This window comes from Dreissena polymorpha, chromosome 3 (assembly GCF_020536995.1).
Source record: "Dreissena polymorpha isolate Duluth1 chromosome 3, UMN_Dpol_1.0, whole genome shotgun sequence".
Lineage (NCBI taxonomy): Eukaryota > Metazoa > Mollusca > Bivalvia > Myida > Dreissenidae > Dreissena > Dreissena polymorpha.
Window position 1 is genome coordinate 106,631,846 of NC_068357.1, and position 17,268 is coordinate 106,649,113.

General features: G+C 37.1%; 1 protein-coding gene across 1 annotated transcript in view; it reads right to left on the reverse strand.

Annotated features, from left to right (window-relative positions):
- LOC127870877 (regulator of G-protein signaling 7-like) overlaps positions 1–17,268 on the reverse strand; it is a 138,023-nt gene that overhangs the window by 26,037 nt on the left and 94,718 nt on the right. The window contains exons 7-12 of the mRNA XM_052413453.1: positions 15,999–16,140; positions 14,338–14,419; positions 13,347–13,421; positions 3,928–4,026; positions 634–695; positions 155–268 (exon numbers count right to left, since the gene is read on the reverse strand). Coding sequence (XP_052269413.1) covers positions 155–268; positions 634–695; positions 3,928–4,026; positions 13,347–13,421; positions 14,338–14,419; positions 15,999–16,140 — 574 coding nt within the window. The remainder of the gene's footprint in view (positions 1–154; positions 269–633; positions 696–3,927; positions 4,027–13,346; positions 13,422–14,337; positions 14,420–15,998; positions 16,141–17,268) is intronic.

Sequence of the window (17,268 nt, forward strand, 5' to 3'; positions counted from 1 at the left end):
TAACGGATACCTACATGGTTTTATCTTGATCCCATTAATGGATACCTACATGGTTTTATCTTGATCCCATTAATGGTTACCTACATGGTTTTGTCTTGATCCCATTAATGAATACCTACATGGTTTTATCTTGATCCCATTAATGAATACCTACATGGTTTTATCTTGATCCCAGTACTCTGGGCTGTCAGTAATCCAAGGATTAGTAGGATCAGCAGGAGTGCAGAAAGCGTCATATTCGGCATACTGTTCGTAGTAAGACACATAACTGAAAGCACACAGATGATCCAGATCGTGTGTCCATATATGCACATTTTATTCAGTGTTTGTCTTTCTTTATAAATTTTGAAATTTCTTCATTAATAACCAGACTGAGGAGAAGGATTTAATTCTAATTATGATCAATGGAATGACTTGAATAACATTTAATTTGATTTCTTAACACACACTTCAACATTTCGTGTTCTGTCAAAAATACACTAGAATGTTGCTCTTAATAACTTGAACAGTAAATCAAAGGATCTCACAAGTAATTATTATCAAGTAATGCACCAATAGTATAATATATTTTAAATGAAATGTATATATTTTAACCAATAGCATACACACTTTTTATATTTATTTAAACCATACCTTTCAGTTACTTTAGATATTTTTACTCTCCTTTTCTCTAATTTCTTTTTCAGTAATTCAATCTGAAATAAACATGCAAATACCCAAATGAATACAAGTTTTACATAACTGAAACAAACAAGAGAGTCATGGGCTCGAAGGCACACACCTGAGACCCAAAGGAAGTAGACTATTGTGAAAAAGTGTGGTCGCATTCTTTAAGTTTGGACCAAAAAAGTAACTTCCGGAGTATTGATGATTTTTTATTTGACCTATTGACCTAGGTTTTGGGCTCACATGACTAAGTTTCAAATTCAGCTGAGATTTATTTTTGAACAAATCTTCTGCCCAAGTTTCATGAAGCCAAGCCAAATAATGTGGCTAATATAGTGTCAACCAGTTTTTACGATAGCGATATAAGGAAAACAGCCCTGCCCCTGGACAGCCATGTTTTTTAACAAACTGGAAGAATTTTCTAACAAGACCGAGAATTCATAAAAACAAGTGTTCTGACTAAGTGTGAATTATATTGCACTAAATATGTGACTTCTAGAGTGCTAACAAGGTCTCAATAGTCATATTAGGAAAAATGCCCTGCCCCCTGGACAGCCATGTTTTTCAATGAACCGTTACCAATATAACCTCAGCCGAGCTATCAAACCAAGTTTCATAAAGATTGGACCATAAATGTGAATTCTAGAGAGTTAACAAGGTTTTACTATAGTCATATATAGAAAAACTTCCTGTGGTGGCCATGATTTTCAACGGACTGAAACCATTTTCAAACTCAGCCCAAATATCATTACAAGAAATGTTCTGATCAAGTTTAAGGAAGATTTGACTAAAATGTGACATCTAGAATGTAAACAAGGTTTTACTATAGCCATATAAGGAAAAATGCCCGCCCCCTGGCAGCCATGTTTTTAAACAGACCAGAACCATTTTCAACCTCATGTAAGATATATCATTTGAACAAATGTTCTGACCAACTCTATAAAGATTGGACTATAAATGTGACTTCTAGAGTGTTTACAAGGTTTTACAATAGCCATATAAGAACAAGAAACCGTCGGAGACGGGTGATGCTCCCCAAAGTTTATTTTTGTCACAATATTGCACTATATATTCAGATAAAAGGAAACCTCTTGAAGGGCATAACTTTGGAGAGAAAATAATACGATGGATGGTTTAGCAACTTAAAAATTTCAAAGGGCTAAAACTCTCTAAATAAATCATCTAACCAGAACCCACAAATAACATGCGCATCTCCTCAAGGTAGTTAAGCTTCCCATAAAGCTTCATTGAATTCCAGTCGGTAGTTGGGGAGAAATAGCCCGGACAAGAATTGCACTATATGTACAGTTTATAGAAAATTTCAAAGGGTCATAACTCTGTTAAAAGTCATCCGACCATAACCGGCTGATAATATGCACATCTCCTGTTGGTAGTGAAGCTTCCCATAAAGTTTCATTGAATTCCAGTCATTAGTTGCTGAGAAATAGCCCGAACAAGAATTGCACTATATGTACAGTTAATGGAAAATTTCAAAGGGCCATAACTGTGAAAAATCATCCGACCATAACCGGCTGATAATATGCACATCTCCTGTTGGTAGTGAAGCTTCCTTTAAAGTTTCATTGAATTCCCGTTATAAGTTGCTGAGAAATAGCTCGGACAAGAATTGCACTATATGTACAATGGAAAATTTTAAAGGGCCATAACTCTGTGAAAAATCATCCGACGAGAACCGGCTGATAATATGCACATCTCTTTTTGGTAGTGAAGCTTCCCATAAAGTTTCATTGAATTCCAGTCATTAGTTGCTGAGAAATAGCCCGAACAAGAATTGCACTATATGTACAGTTACTGGAAAATTTCAAAGGGCCATAACTGTGAAAAATCATCCGACCAGAACTGGCTGATAATATGCACATCTCCTTTTGGTAGTGAAGCTTCCCATAAAGTTTCATTGAATTGCACTATATGTGCATGAATTGCACTATATGTACAGTTAATGGAAAATTTCAAAGGGTCATAACTCTGTGAAAAATCATCTGACTAGAACCCGCTGATAATATTCACATGTCCTCTTGGTAGTGAAGCGTCCCAAAAAGTTTCATTCAATTCCGGTCATTAGTTGCTGAGAAATAGCCCGGACAAGAATTGCACTATATGTACAGTTAATGGAAAATTTCAAAGGGCCATAACTCTGTGAAAAATCATCCGACCAGAACCGGCTGATAATATGCACATCTCCTCTTGGTAGTGAAGCTTCCCATAAAGTTTACATGAATTCCAGTCATTAATTGCTCAGAAATAGCCCGGACAAAAATTGTGCACGGACGGACAGACACACACACAGACAGACGAAGCGGCGACTATATGCTCCCCCCAAAAATTTTGGGGGAGCATAAAAACTGCCCAGCCCCAAGGCAGACATGTTTTTCAACCAACTAGAAAAAAAAATGAACTCTAGACTTCTAGAGTGTTAATAAGGTTTTATTAAAGCAATGTAAGAAAAATTCCCAGCCCTCTGGCGGCCATGTTTTTTAACAGACTGTACCATTTTCGAACTCATCCCAGATATCAATAGATCAAATGTTCTGACCAAGTTCATGAAGATTGGACAATAAAAGTAACTTCAATAGTGTAAACAATGTTTTTCTATAGCCATATGAGGAAAACTGCCATGCCCCCCTGGCAGCTATGTTGTTCAACCAACCTGAACAATTTTCAAATTCGTCATATTTATAATTCAGACAAATGTTCTGACCATGTTTCATGAAGATGGGACAATAAATGTGGCGTATAGAGTATTTAAAGGTAATGTTGACAATGGACGAGGGACAAAATTCAATCACAAAAGCTCACCATGAGCATTTTGTGCTCAGGTGAGCTAAATACAGTGCATGAATGTGACCCTCATGTCCCAATATACAGCATATTTATTGCATACAAATTTAAAATTAAAACATATTACCTGGAGAGATTATATTTGTTGATTTTGGTGTATGATTAAATTTTGTTTCAACAGTGCTATAAGAAGAAACTTTCAGTAGTTGCGTACTGCAAAGTGTGCAGTCCATCACATGTTCTAAGTACACAGTCCATTACATACTCACATTAAACAATCCATGACATACAGTGCACAGTCCATGACATACAGTGCACAGTCCATGACACACAGTGCACAGTCCATGACATACAGTGCAAAGTCCGTGACATACAGTGCACAGTCCATGAAATACTGTGCGCGGACCAGGACATACAGTGCACAGTCCATGGCATACAGAGCACAGTCCATGACATACTCACAGTGTGAAGATGCTCCCTATAAGCCAGGTCCACAGGGTTACTTATGTCCAACTCTGAAACAGTCGGGCTGATACGACCTCCAGGTACAGCATAGTTTGGCTGCAATACACACACAAAATATTTAAGAGTACAAGAATTCAAAACTAAAGAAAATGGATGCAAAAAAGGAACCCTTGATAATAATTCATTGTACATTAGAAACAAGAGCACCGCATAACCGGTGCCATGCTCGGCTGCGAAAGCTTGTCAGAATTTTTTTGATTGTTTGTCAGAGACACAATGCCCCCTACTGCGCCAATCCAACCGAGGGGGGGGGGGGGGTCTCACAGTCAATTACGACCATGTCAGACATCACTGACAACCAAGGCCTGTGGTTTAAAAGAGATCATAGCCAGGGTTGATCATGTATCTATGGACTTAAGTCCACAGGTATGTAATGAACATCAAAGAAATGATAATATCATTAAAAAAAACAAGCTTTGACAAATCAATCATTTGGGTTATAAATAATGTAAATAATAAATCTGTACAGTAAATGTGAAAAGAACTTCAAATCTTGGTAAGGTTATATATAATATGAGATTTATAATTATATAAACTAGAAATGGCGCGGCAGAGGCCAACGCGTATCCCCACGCTGCATGTTTGACACAGGGGCGCCCCAGGGTTGGTAATGGGGCCATGCATAGTTGCGATTGACTGTATTGTCATAAGAGATGTTCAGTATAAATTTGAAGTAATTCAATATACAAATGAAGAAGTTAATGTAAAATAACCTAAAAGATGAGTGAAAATCTATACCCTAATTTCTCCTCCTCATCCTGCTCTCCTAACAAATCTAATAATGAATCAACTTCACTGTAGTCAATTATGTACATGTCATCCTAATTGGAATGACTTATGAGATGACTGAACATGCTCTCTTATAGCCAATCTTCTTGCTTCTGTTTTGGAAAAGTTATGTTTTGAGGTTAAATGGTTAACTAAATATTAGCATCTCAGAAATTTTCTATCGCAATCTTGTACACAACAATGAATATGTTGAATTTCATGTCTGTCTTTGATGTGCCTGTTCAAAGTCCATCTTGCTTTAAATTGTTTCTCACATTTTTCCCACACACTTTGACAGATTTTCAGTAATGAGTCTAAAATTGTAATTGCACAAATTGAAAGTTTCAGCCCTTTTATAGATTCTTGAGGCTATATTCCAAGAGTTTCTCATGCTTTTTATGCTTGACTGCATTCTATCTCTTCTCTCATATACAGGTATCCCTTTGCGCCAATATTTTATAATCCCTTGTATAAACATTAGATTGACCTAAACCATTTCACAGATGAGTAAACACAAACAATTGCATACTAAATATATCTCTGCGCCACTACTGTGTAACTCTATGCACCACTTTTATTTTTTTTATTTTTTATATCATTTGTAAGGTTATTTACTTACCTCCCTTTAAAGCTTAATACTTCCCTTGGATTTGTTTTTTTGAACTTTGACCTTGAAGGATGACCTTGACCTTAACCTTTAACCACTCAAAATGTGCAGCTCCATGAGATACACATGCATGCCAAATATCAAGTTGCTATCATCAATATTGCAAAAGTTATGGCCAATGCACCATACCGGGGGGACATAAAAATAAGTAAAAATCTCTGACCCGGCCCCGCCCCAACCCCCATAACTTTTGACCCAGGGGTCAGATCAAAATTCCGTCACTGTCACCGTCGCACATATGCTCATAGCTACCATGTATGTAATGTATGTTTCAAGGTTCTAGTGCTAATAGTGTAGGAGGAGCAGGTGGCCAGGACGAACGGACGGACAGACGGACAGACGCACATCAAAACAATATCCCCACTTTTTCTCCGAAAAACATGGGGATTATTACTTCCCTTGAAAATAATTGTCTGTAACAAATCTCTATTTTTAGTAGCAAATAATTAAAAGCCACTACCGTGACTGTAGATTCACCACTCAAAATGTGCAGCTCCATGAGATACACATGCATGCCAAATATATAAAGTGGCTATGTTCAATATTGAATAATTATCTCCCTTTAAAGCTTATTACTTCCCTTAAATTTGTATTTTTTACCGTAGACCGTAAAGGATGACCTTGAATTTGACCTTTTACCACAATGTGTTTGTCAGAAACACAATGCCGCCTACTGCGCCGCTTTGATTTATTTAACAAAAATATATATGTGGGCAGGTCAAATAACAATGTCCATTTAAAGCTTCTTACTTCCCTTGACTTTGTTTTTTCGACCCTAGACCTTGAAGGATGATGTTCACCTTAATTTTACAACTCAAAATGTGCAGCTCCATGAGATACACATGCATGCCAAATATCAAGTCTTCAATATTTAAAAAGTTATGGCCAATGTTAAGGTTTTAGCACGATGCCTACGGCGGACGGCGAGCTGGCTATGACAATAGCTCGGGTTTTCTCCGAAAACAGCCGAGCTAAAAATAACCATGCAGGTGCAATCATAATTTGTGCAAGACAAGGTCCAAAAACAAATATTATTTTTTTAAGGACCAAATAATACCCTACGAAAATGTGCAAACAGAAGCGTACACCCAAACAAACTTTCAATTTACTGCAGGATTTAAAGGATGACTTACCGTATTTTAGATCCTATAGGCCAGACTGTTATTACTTTAAAAAAATTATGTCCCATTAAGGTTTAATGATATCTGAACAATATTAAGTTTGGGGATGTTGCATAGCGAAAACTGCTTAAAGACCCTGAAGTTTCAATAAGATTATGGTTGATGATCAAACTTGGCTAAGATATCATAACCTCTATAACAAAAATAAAGTTTTGGTTGAGATCTCATAAAAATTAAAAAACATCTTAAAGCTAATTTCAGATAATTAAAGGCTTTGTGGTTTCAGAGTTATTGAGCAATATTGATGTATATAACCTTGATTTGATTTAAGTATTCCCACAAAATTAAATGTTTATATTGTTGTTAATTTGTTCGAAATAATTCAAAACAGAATCAATCTTAAAAAAGTAAGAGCATAATAAACAAGAGGGCTTTCGGCCCTAAGGCACTCACCTGAGATAACGAGGAAAAAAAATGTTCTCTTGTAATAGCCAGATAGAAAAAACTACCAACCTTCCACATTGCTCTTTTTTAACGAAACAGAGCAATTTTGGAGCTCTGCCAATATGTCGATAGAACACATTTTTAAGAAAATTAAATCATGATTGAGAAAACCCTTACAGTCATGTTTTCCAAGGTATCCAAATGATAATTTGTTAACTCGGTCCAGATATAATTTGAACAAATTTTATGAGCAAGTTTCGTGATGATTCTGCAGAAAAAGTGACCTTGAGTGTATTCACAAGGTTTTCAGCTATAAGAGGAAAACTGCCCTATGGCTTCCATGTTTTTCAATGGCCTTAAATTAAATTTTAAAATCGGACAAGATTTCATCAGAACAAATATTCTGAGTATGTTTCATGATAATTGGGCACAAAATGTTACTTCTAGAGTGTTCACAATCTTATTCCTTCATTGGGCCTAGTTTTTTTATCCCATGTGACCCAGGTACGAACTTGGCCAAAATATCATTAGAACAAATGTTCTTTCCAAGTTTAATGAAGATTGGGGGATAAATGTGGCCAATAGAGTGACCACAAGGTAAATGTTGACAACAGATGAGGCAGGGCAAGATGAACAACAGCCAAAAGGGTGATCACAAAAGCTAACCAATAGCATGTTGTGCTAAAAACATGAAACACATGCATGACCATTTCAATACAGAATGCATCAATTAAATACTGGAATTTACTTGCAATATATTGGTCAGTTAAAACACAGTGGATAAATCTTGCATGAGAATTTCAGAACAAAAACGAATAAGACAAAAAGACACTGCAGGATTAAAGAACATCTCACCTGGGGCGCAGAGGAAGACTGCAACATACAGAACACGACTTAGGCCATGGTAAGAACATAAACTACTTAAAAGCTCTGTTCAAGTATTTGTTTTTTGTTTGGATATCATACCCTATTCAGAAGTATTTCAATAATATTACAGTAGTCAGTTAACTTTCTCACACATTTCCAGGGTAAGCAGATAACTGGTTTATGCCCATACTAGATGCACATACTTATGTCACTAACTGACAACTGTCCAACTTGAATGTGAAAAAAGGGTTAGAATGGCCATAGAAATTATTGTATGACCAATACCATACAAGTTAATGGATGGGCCAAGATTGAACCAGCTTTTCATCGATAAAAAAGGGAAAATGGTAAATTAATGGTATTGTTTATCGTATCATGTGGTCAGTCATTATATAACTTATATGCGAAACATTTAGTGTCTTGGATACTATTTACCGCAAAATCCTCTGATAAAATCAGTTAACAAAAAAAGTTTAATGCCAGTTTTCAAAGGAATTAAATCCTACATTTTCCATTTCCATGGCATACGATGCATGGAAACAATCTTCAGAAAGTTTCCTATTGCTGAATTGTGTTTCAATTTGAAATGCTTAACACCAAACTGTTGTTTTGAAAGTTCCATTGGCATTTATTGTACGAAACATTAAAAATTGTTCCAATAATGATGAATCCACCCCACACTCCCTAATGCTGTTAAAGTAATACATAGTAAGCTGCATCGATGAAATATTGGACCCTGGGACTGGGCCAGTTTTGACCCCAGGGGGCATATGTTGAACAAAGTTTGTAGAGAACTAGAAAACAATTTTACATACCACCCAAGATAACAAACATTCTCTGTATCAAACTAAAAATGGGCCGTGCTCTGTGAAAAAGTGGTTTAATGCATGTGCATAAAGTGTCTTCTCAGATTAGCCTGTGCAGTCTTCACAACCTAATCCGGGACGACATTTCCGCTTAAACTGGATTTTTGCTAAGAAGAGACTTTCTGTAAAAAAAAATACCATAAAAGCTGAAATGGTCATCCCTCATTAGCCTGAGTGAACTGCACAAGCTAAACTGGGACGACATTTACGCACATGCATTTAACCCCTTTTTCACAGGGCATGGATCAAATATGACTCAACTAGAGCTAATCATAGAAGTAACAAATATTGTCCCCAACACTGAACATGTAATAATAATATGTTGAAAACTGTAATCATCATATTAAAGTAATTATATATATAGAAAATGGCGTAGCTACTGCAATTTTTAACGTTGTAAACCCAGCTCTACTTCATTTTTGGGGGTATCAACACAAATTGTATTATAACAAGAGGGCCATAATGGCCCTTATGCACTCACCTATGTTCAAGGACACTAACTGCTGAAAAGACTTGACCAAACAGAAAGAAAAACTTAATAAGATAACTAAAGGATAGACCAGAATGAACAAGACATTTGTCCATATGTCATGGATATTCTTACATTCCAAATTTGTCTCATAACTCCGCTTATGTCAAACAGAAGCTGTCCATGGCCAAATATGACTTTTAAAATCTTGGTGTGACCTTGACCTTTGAGGTATTGAGACTAGTGATACACGCTCAATCTGTGTCCTCATAGTTGTCATTTTTGAAAAGTTATCTATAAATTGAATGATGAATCAAAGGTTACAACTTAGACAAGCTTTATAGCAAAATATGAACTTTGACTTCTCAGTGACCCTGACCTCTCAGGTAGGGAGACGTGAGGTTTAACCCACAAAATGGCTTTTCTTCATACATGTATTAAGCTTAAGTTTTTGTAAAATAGCTGAACAAACGACAAAGTTACAGTTGGAAAAAACATTCTATGGCCATCTTTGATCTTTAATGTGTTGACATTAGAGGAAGAGAGACCAGAGTAACACGTGACATGCTGTCATAAGATGAATTGCATAAGTGCCAATTTGTTATCAATCAATATATGGCAAAGTAATGGCTGAGACAGGCTGTTTTATGGCAGAATTTGACATCCAGGTGTGACCTTGACCTTCGAGGTAGGGAAACGGGTACATGTTACAAATTAAATGCTGACTCCTCATGGTTGTCATTTGTGGTAAGTTTTCTTATAAAAGCATGAGAAACGACAAAATTACAGTATAAGCAAGCTGCTGAATGGCAATTCTACATTCAATATTATTCTCTATAGCTCTCTTATATGTTAAATATGCTTTATTTATGAACAAAGTGGCAACACCGTTTCTCTTAGATTTGACCTGGTGAACTGAAGTGATGCAGATTTTAACTCAGTCTAGATATCGTAAAGATAAACATTTTGACCAAGTTTCATCAAGATTGAGTCATAATTGTGGTTACAAAGTTTTTGGATGCAATTGATCCAGATTCAAAATCAGCCTTGATATTGTCAAGATAAACATTCTGAAAAGTTATACACTGCAACGCCGATATATCGCGGTTGGTGGGGTCCAAAGATCGCAAGGGCGATATATCCGGCATGTGATATAGAGTTTGTAACTCGAGAAATGTCTAACTTAATCGTATCGCGATTAATTTGTCAAATTTCCCCAATGTTTTCATTTAATATGCGGCGCTGCTATACATTTGTATCGTAATAATTGCAAACCAATTCTTAGATGATATTTTCATAACTACATACGTATCTGTATTAGTTTTGTCATAAAAACCAAAATGTAAATTATATATTTTTTTATTTTCAGGAATGATCGCTCGCGAATCAGCTTAAAGAAGAATTATTATTGTCAATTACGAGTTTACCGTTACAAATAGTCTTATAGAATAAGTAGGATGCATGCCACTATTGTTCACATTTGTTTTTATTTTATATTTACAGGCATACCGAGATATCAAGCAAGAAGACTATGCAGTCCGAACAAAAATACAGCGGACAAGACAATTTATTTAATTGTTTAATAAAGCATATGTACATGTTTATTTATATGGCGTTCATATGCACATATTCAAATACATTTACAAAAACAAACATTTATATAGATAAAAACAATTATATATACACAAATTTACGAGAGCATACATATTTAAAACAAAATACACATCACTGTCTTTCAAAATTTAAAAAGTCAGTTAATTCCTTTTGTTTCAAGGATGATCGTGCTTCTGATCTTGCACGGTGAAGTGCATTTTTAAAATGCATGACTTCAGCTGGGGAGCTTTTCCCAGATTTCTCTACCCAGCGTAACCCCACCTGAATGCAACGCACTACTTCTGCCATAGCAGGAATGGGCTCCTCGTCTTCTTCTTGCTCCTCTTTTTCTTTAGTCGATTCGGGTTCTTCACTGCTTGTATTATCTGTTCATCTGTAAGCACTGCTGATGTTTGTTCTTCATCGTCCACTGTCAGCCACGTCTTGATGTCTTCTTCTGTCACTGGTCCCAGGGCTTGTTTGGCGTTGAGCATGTCAAGGTTGTTGAAACTTCGTAGGCCTCAACTCTTTGTTCGGCTTTCCTTATATCAGCTTCATCGAACCCATCAAAGTCACTGTCGCTGTCGGCTTGTTCACCGACAGCATCACCCATGCCTTTCCGCCAGCACGCTGCTATACAGGAGGCGGACACTTCGCTCCATGCTGTAGCGAACAGGTACATGGTGTCCTTGATTGTGACCAGCTTTAGATAGTCCGTCAGGTTTTTGTCACTGTCTATTATGGCCGTGATAAGTTGTCGCCTGTAGTTCTGTTTCGTTGTGAATATTATTCCCATGTCACATGGCTGTATTTTAGATGTGGTATTCTTTGGCATGAAGGAAACGACTATCTGTCCATCCCACGACTTGAGATCCTTAGGATGGGCGGCGCAGTTGTCCACAAGAAGGAGCGCCTTCAGTGGGAGTTTCTTCTGACAAAGATACTTCCTCACTTCAGGCACAAACTTCTTGTGGAACCAGTCTTCAAATATTGCCCCCGTCATCCACCCGTTACTGGGAAAGTCGCAGTGGACTGGTAGCGTTTTTAGATTGACATGGTGGAAGCAACGGGGTTTTTCGTACCTTCCAATGATCAAGGGCTGGAGTTTGAGCGTACCCGACGCGTTGAAGCATAGCAGAGCAGTGAGTCTGTTTTTGCTTTGCTTGAAGCCGAGTGTTTTTTTATTATCACTCGACTGTGCGAGGCTTTTGTCGGGTAGCATTTTGTAGTAGAGTCCCGTTTCGTCGCAGTTATATACCTGCGATGCAACGTAACTTTGATCTTCAATCATTTTTCGGAGCTCTTCCGAGTATGCTTCAGCCGCTTCTGTGCCCGCAGAACGCTCCTCACCCCGGATGGTTACTTGCTTTATACCAATGCGGTGTTTGAAGTTTCGCAACCATCCGGTGCTGCCCTCAAACGAGTTGTTTTCAGGGTGTAACATTTTGTTGAATTTTAGGGCCTGGTGTTGTATATTGGGGCCAGATATGGGCATACCTTCGGTAGGCGCCTGTGTGAACCAGGTTATTACTGCCTTATAGAGGTCAGTATCATTAGCACCCTTAAACCGTTTTCGTTTCTGGTCTGGGGTGTGCATTTCCGATATTGCTGTTCGTAGCTTTTCTTCATCTTTTAGCCACCCTCTTAGCATACCTTCGGGGACACCAAATTCCTTTATTATCGATGTACGGGATTGACCAGCCTTTATCTTGTCTATAATCTCGATCTTCTCAACAATCGAGAACTGTTTACGTTTGCGTGTGACAATATTGCTCGTAGCCATATTTGCGATTTATTTTGTGTACAGAGACAGAATGACCAGTTGCAAAATTTAACGCTTTATATACCAGTAAACTGCCATTATTACCTATGCAGTGACACGAATTGCTCATTTCTTAAGTGTTAAAAACAACCCCGTCCGCGTGCAAACAACGCTGTCACTTATCGACTGTTTTTCACGCTTCATTGCATGCCATAGGGTGTTAATACTAGGTAGAACCGGTTTTTTGCTTAAGTTAGCAAATTCTCAGATTAAAACATGTCATTTAGTGATCATGCTTGTTGGAATTTTGGGATCCATAGCCAAAGCGCAATATATTGGACAACGTGATATACCGGTCCGCAATATATCGGCTTTGCAGTGTATCAAGATTGGATTACAAATGGGACTTAACCCTTTGCATGGTGGGAAATTTGTCCTCTGCTAAAATGTTGTCTGCTGAATTTCTAAAATTAGCATTTTCTTCGATACTTTTTCAAAGAATACTATCAAAATAGCAAACAGTTTATATCCTGATAAGACGCCATGTTCTGTGGCGTCTCATCTGGATCCAAACTGTTTGCAAAGGCCTTCAAAATTCCGTTCAAGCACTGAAAAAGTTAAAGAATGGTAACAAACTTGCAGTTGATGATGCATCAGACACAGCACAATCGACACTGCACGACACCGGACATAGGGTGATCACAATAGCTTACAAAAAAAGCTTTAGCACTTTGTGCTCAGCTAAAATATAAAGAAATAAAAAACAACTGTTAGTTGTTGAACGTACCCAGGTACTCACCCGGGACATTTTGGAATGTCTATTCATCCGACACGCTTTCTTAATGTCCACCTCTGTTGTATTTACACAGCCCGGCTACAATACAATATGCTGTGTATGAGTTGATTGTGCTGTTTTTCACCAGGCTTAAAAGCAGATCTGTTTTAATAATCAGTTTAGAATCACAAACATGTAAAGTACAAAACCATTCATACAAGAAGACATCCACAATACACAGTTGCTGATAATAGAATATGAACAGGGAGTATCAAGTTAATCACAATTAACTCCCTTGACAACCATCATCTGAAGAAATTTAGAAATCACAGAAATCAGTTGTCCCATTTTTGGGTATAAGGGTTAGGGATTGGCATGATAACATTGTCTGATACACATAGCTTCCACATTTTTAGCATTTAATTTATTTGATTTAGTTAATAAAGGCCTTAGATGTTACAACTGTCTGAAGATTGACAAGGGCCCAGATTCTACAGAGCTTCATTGTGGGAAAACTGGGCTTATTTTATGAAACTCAACACAGGCTTTTTCAGGGACAACACTTTCTGCTAATATAGAATTTTCTCCTTTAAAGTTAGTCTCTTCTAAAAACAAGAGATGTCTTTGCCAGAAACAACATGTCCCCTACTGCGCCGCTTTGAAGCAATATATTTGACCTTTGACCTTGAAGGATGACCTTGACCTTTCACCACTCAAAATGTGCAGCTCTATGAGATACACATGCATGCCAAATATCAAGTTGCTATCTTCAATATTACAAAAGTTCTGACAAAGGTTAAGTTTTTGGACAGACACACACATACAATGACAGACAGACACACACATACAATGACAGACAGACAGGCCAAAAACAATATACCCCCGATCATTTGATCCAGGGGCATTAAAAGCTTAGGCAGAAATTGTCCCTGATTAGCCTGTATAGATGTTATATGGGACAACACCTTGCATTAATCCCTGTTTTCCCAGAACAAGGCTCCTACATGTAACGTACCACGGGTCTGTGCACGTCCCAGAATGCCCTCTCCTGACTGTCCAGCACCTTACGCTCCAGTTTGTCTCGCTTCTTGTCAACTCTGCAAACACATAAACACAGTGAATACAAGAGGAAACTTGAGCTGAGACCCTGCATGCAACTTGCACCTTAGGCCCCAGTTTGTCTCAATTATTTTGCACCCTGCAAACATAAATGTGAGGAAAACATAGTGAATGCATTTGGGAATTGAGATGGTAACCCAAGTTCTCACCTGGAACTCAAATCATCAAACATCAATATGATTTGTACCTTTACCAATGATATACATATAGTATTCACTGCATAATGATCAATATCATTAAATTAAAATATGATTTTTGCATAGGTCTAATCACAATCAACAAACCTCGATCAATCATCAATTGAAGTGATATATTACCCTTTTTTTATTGTTCACATGTCATTTGTTAAATTGGCTGCAAGATCTATGACAAGAAGTAGCCCTTGGGAACTTGCAAAGACAAACGGTTATACTATTCTAACAGGTCAGATAATATTTACGGCAATATCTATCATGGTCACATAAGTTTAACATGTTTGTTCTTTAATTGTGTTTATTATCATGTTATTTTCTCAATTAAATGAATTGAATATTTGAATAGGATGTTGAAAAAGTTCTTGTTTCCAAAAACAAACTAAAATAATTGATAATGTTTGTTACAGTCCAACTTAGATTGCTGTTCCAGGCTAAACAAGAGTGTCTGTGGTCCGAGACATATATATGCCCCCCCCCCCCCAACAGGGCTTTGAACTAGTGACCTCAATTTTAATAGGGGTCATCTACTGTGAAAGGCAAATGCACATGTGAAGTATCAAGCCAATTAGTCAATATGTTAACTAGTTGATCGGAAACGATTTTCACACTTATTGTGACAATGACCTTGACCTTTGACCCAGTGACTCCAATGAGAAGTATCAAGCCAATCGTTAAAGAGTTATTGATTGAAAACGATTTTAGCACTTATTGTGATAGTGACCTTTGACCTGTGACCCAAATTCCAATTGGGTCATCAACTGTCCAAGGCCAATGCACAGGTGAAGTATCAAGCCAAATGGTCATTTTGTTGAAGAGTTTTTGATCGGTAACCATTTTGACACTTTTTGTGATAGTGACCTTGACCTTGACCTAGAGACAGCAATTTCATTAGGGGTCATCTACTGTCCAAGGCCAATGCTCATGTGAAGTATCAAGCCAATTGGTCAATGGGTTGACGAGTTATTGATCAGAAACAAACTGGTATACAGACAGACCGACCAACATCCAGCAACAAAATATACCCCCTCTTCTTCAAAGGGGGGTATAATAATTGAAGAAAACTTGTTGGAAATCAAGAGACCACAAACACCATGTGTGAAAATTAAACTTTCATCAGGCACAGAATTACTTCTCATTAACAATTTACTTATTATATATAAAACTGGACATGGAGCTAGAATTTCAATACAGATAACTTTAAACTTAACATCAAAATGTCTACTTACACCCGCACAAAATTCTTTGAAATAACGCTGTTGTATTTACAAATTTTTTAATTGGGATTAACTGTCTTTGAATTAATTTTGATCTACTTAAATTTATGGACTAACATTTTGGGAATAAGAGTAAATATTGGACATACTTGGCTTGAGCTTCAGCTTGCATGAAGATGAACTCCCATTTGCGTGAGAACATCTTCTGTAAGCGTGCGAGGTTTTCAGCCTCGTAGTCGGCCAACTCCAGTCGCTGCTTGTTCTGCATGGTCCGCTTGCATAAATATACCGCTGGAAAACCAACAGGCAGTCTGTATTAATAAACTGCTGTAAAATACACATTGTCTCCTTTCATAAATATACTGCTGAAAAATACACATGGTCCGCTTGCATAAATAAACAGATAAAAACACACGTTCCACTTGCATAAATAAACCCTGGAAAAAACACATGGCCCACTTGCATAAATAAACCCTGGAAAAAACACATCATGGTCCACTTGCATAGCTGGGCTTTATGCATGTAAGCAAAGTTTTGTCCCAGATAAGCCTGTGCAGTCTTCACAGGTTAATCATGGACAACACTCTTCGCTTTTATGGATTTTTTTCTATAATTGAATTTATGGCAGTTGTCCCTGATTAATTGTGCGCACTGCTAAGGTTAATATGGGAAGAAACTGAATTAATTATTAATTAAGCCCAGTTTCCCAGGACAAGGCTTATTTATAGTCATAGCAAATGGAAAAGTAAAGTAATTTATTTACTGATTTTTGAGCAGGTATTTTTTACTTAGTCACAAAAAAAGAAAATCTAGTCATTGAAACCAAAAGAATGGATAACTCTTGTAATGATGTTTAGTTGCAGAGACTGAGAATGACAGTGGAAAAGTTTCTCCTTTGAGAGTTCCTTCATTCAAGCAAAGATGAGCATGGCAATAACAAGCCATATACTGTAAAACGAATAGCAGGCCTTGAAGAATCCCCCTGACTGCTCAAATTTGCAAGTTAAGTTGGCGATTGGGTGAGTAAAGTTTGTTAAATACTTGAATGACCGGGTGAGTGCTGTTTTTTCCGGTTGAAAAATATAAATTCAGCTCCAGAACTTCTGCTACATCAATACAAATTGCGAACCATTTTTCGAACAAACAAAAAAAAGGTTTGGTACACACAGAAACTGCACTTTCGTTTTGACAGTGTAAATGACGTCATGGGCACTGTAAACATAGTTCTCAAAATCACCTGTGCTCATTTCGTAGATGTTAGTGCTTTTAGCTAATCGATTAAAAGTAAAAAGTGGCTCTTGAATTTTTTTCAAGGTCTGAATAGTATTTGGCACTAATTTTTATGGATTTTTATGAATCCACCTTGATCACGAGATTTAAATGTTCACTAAAAGCTCATATCAAAAGTCTTATATCAGA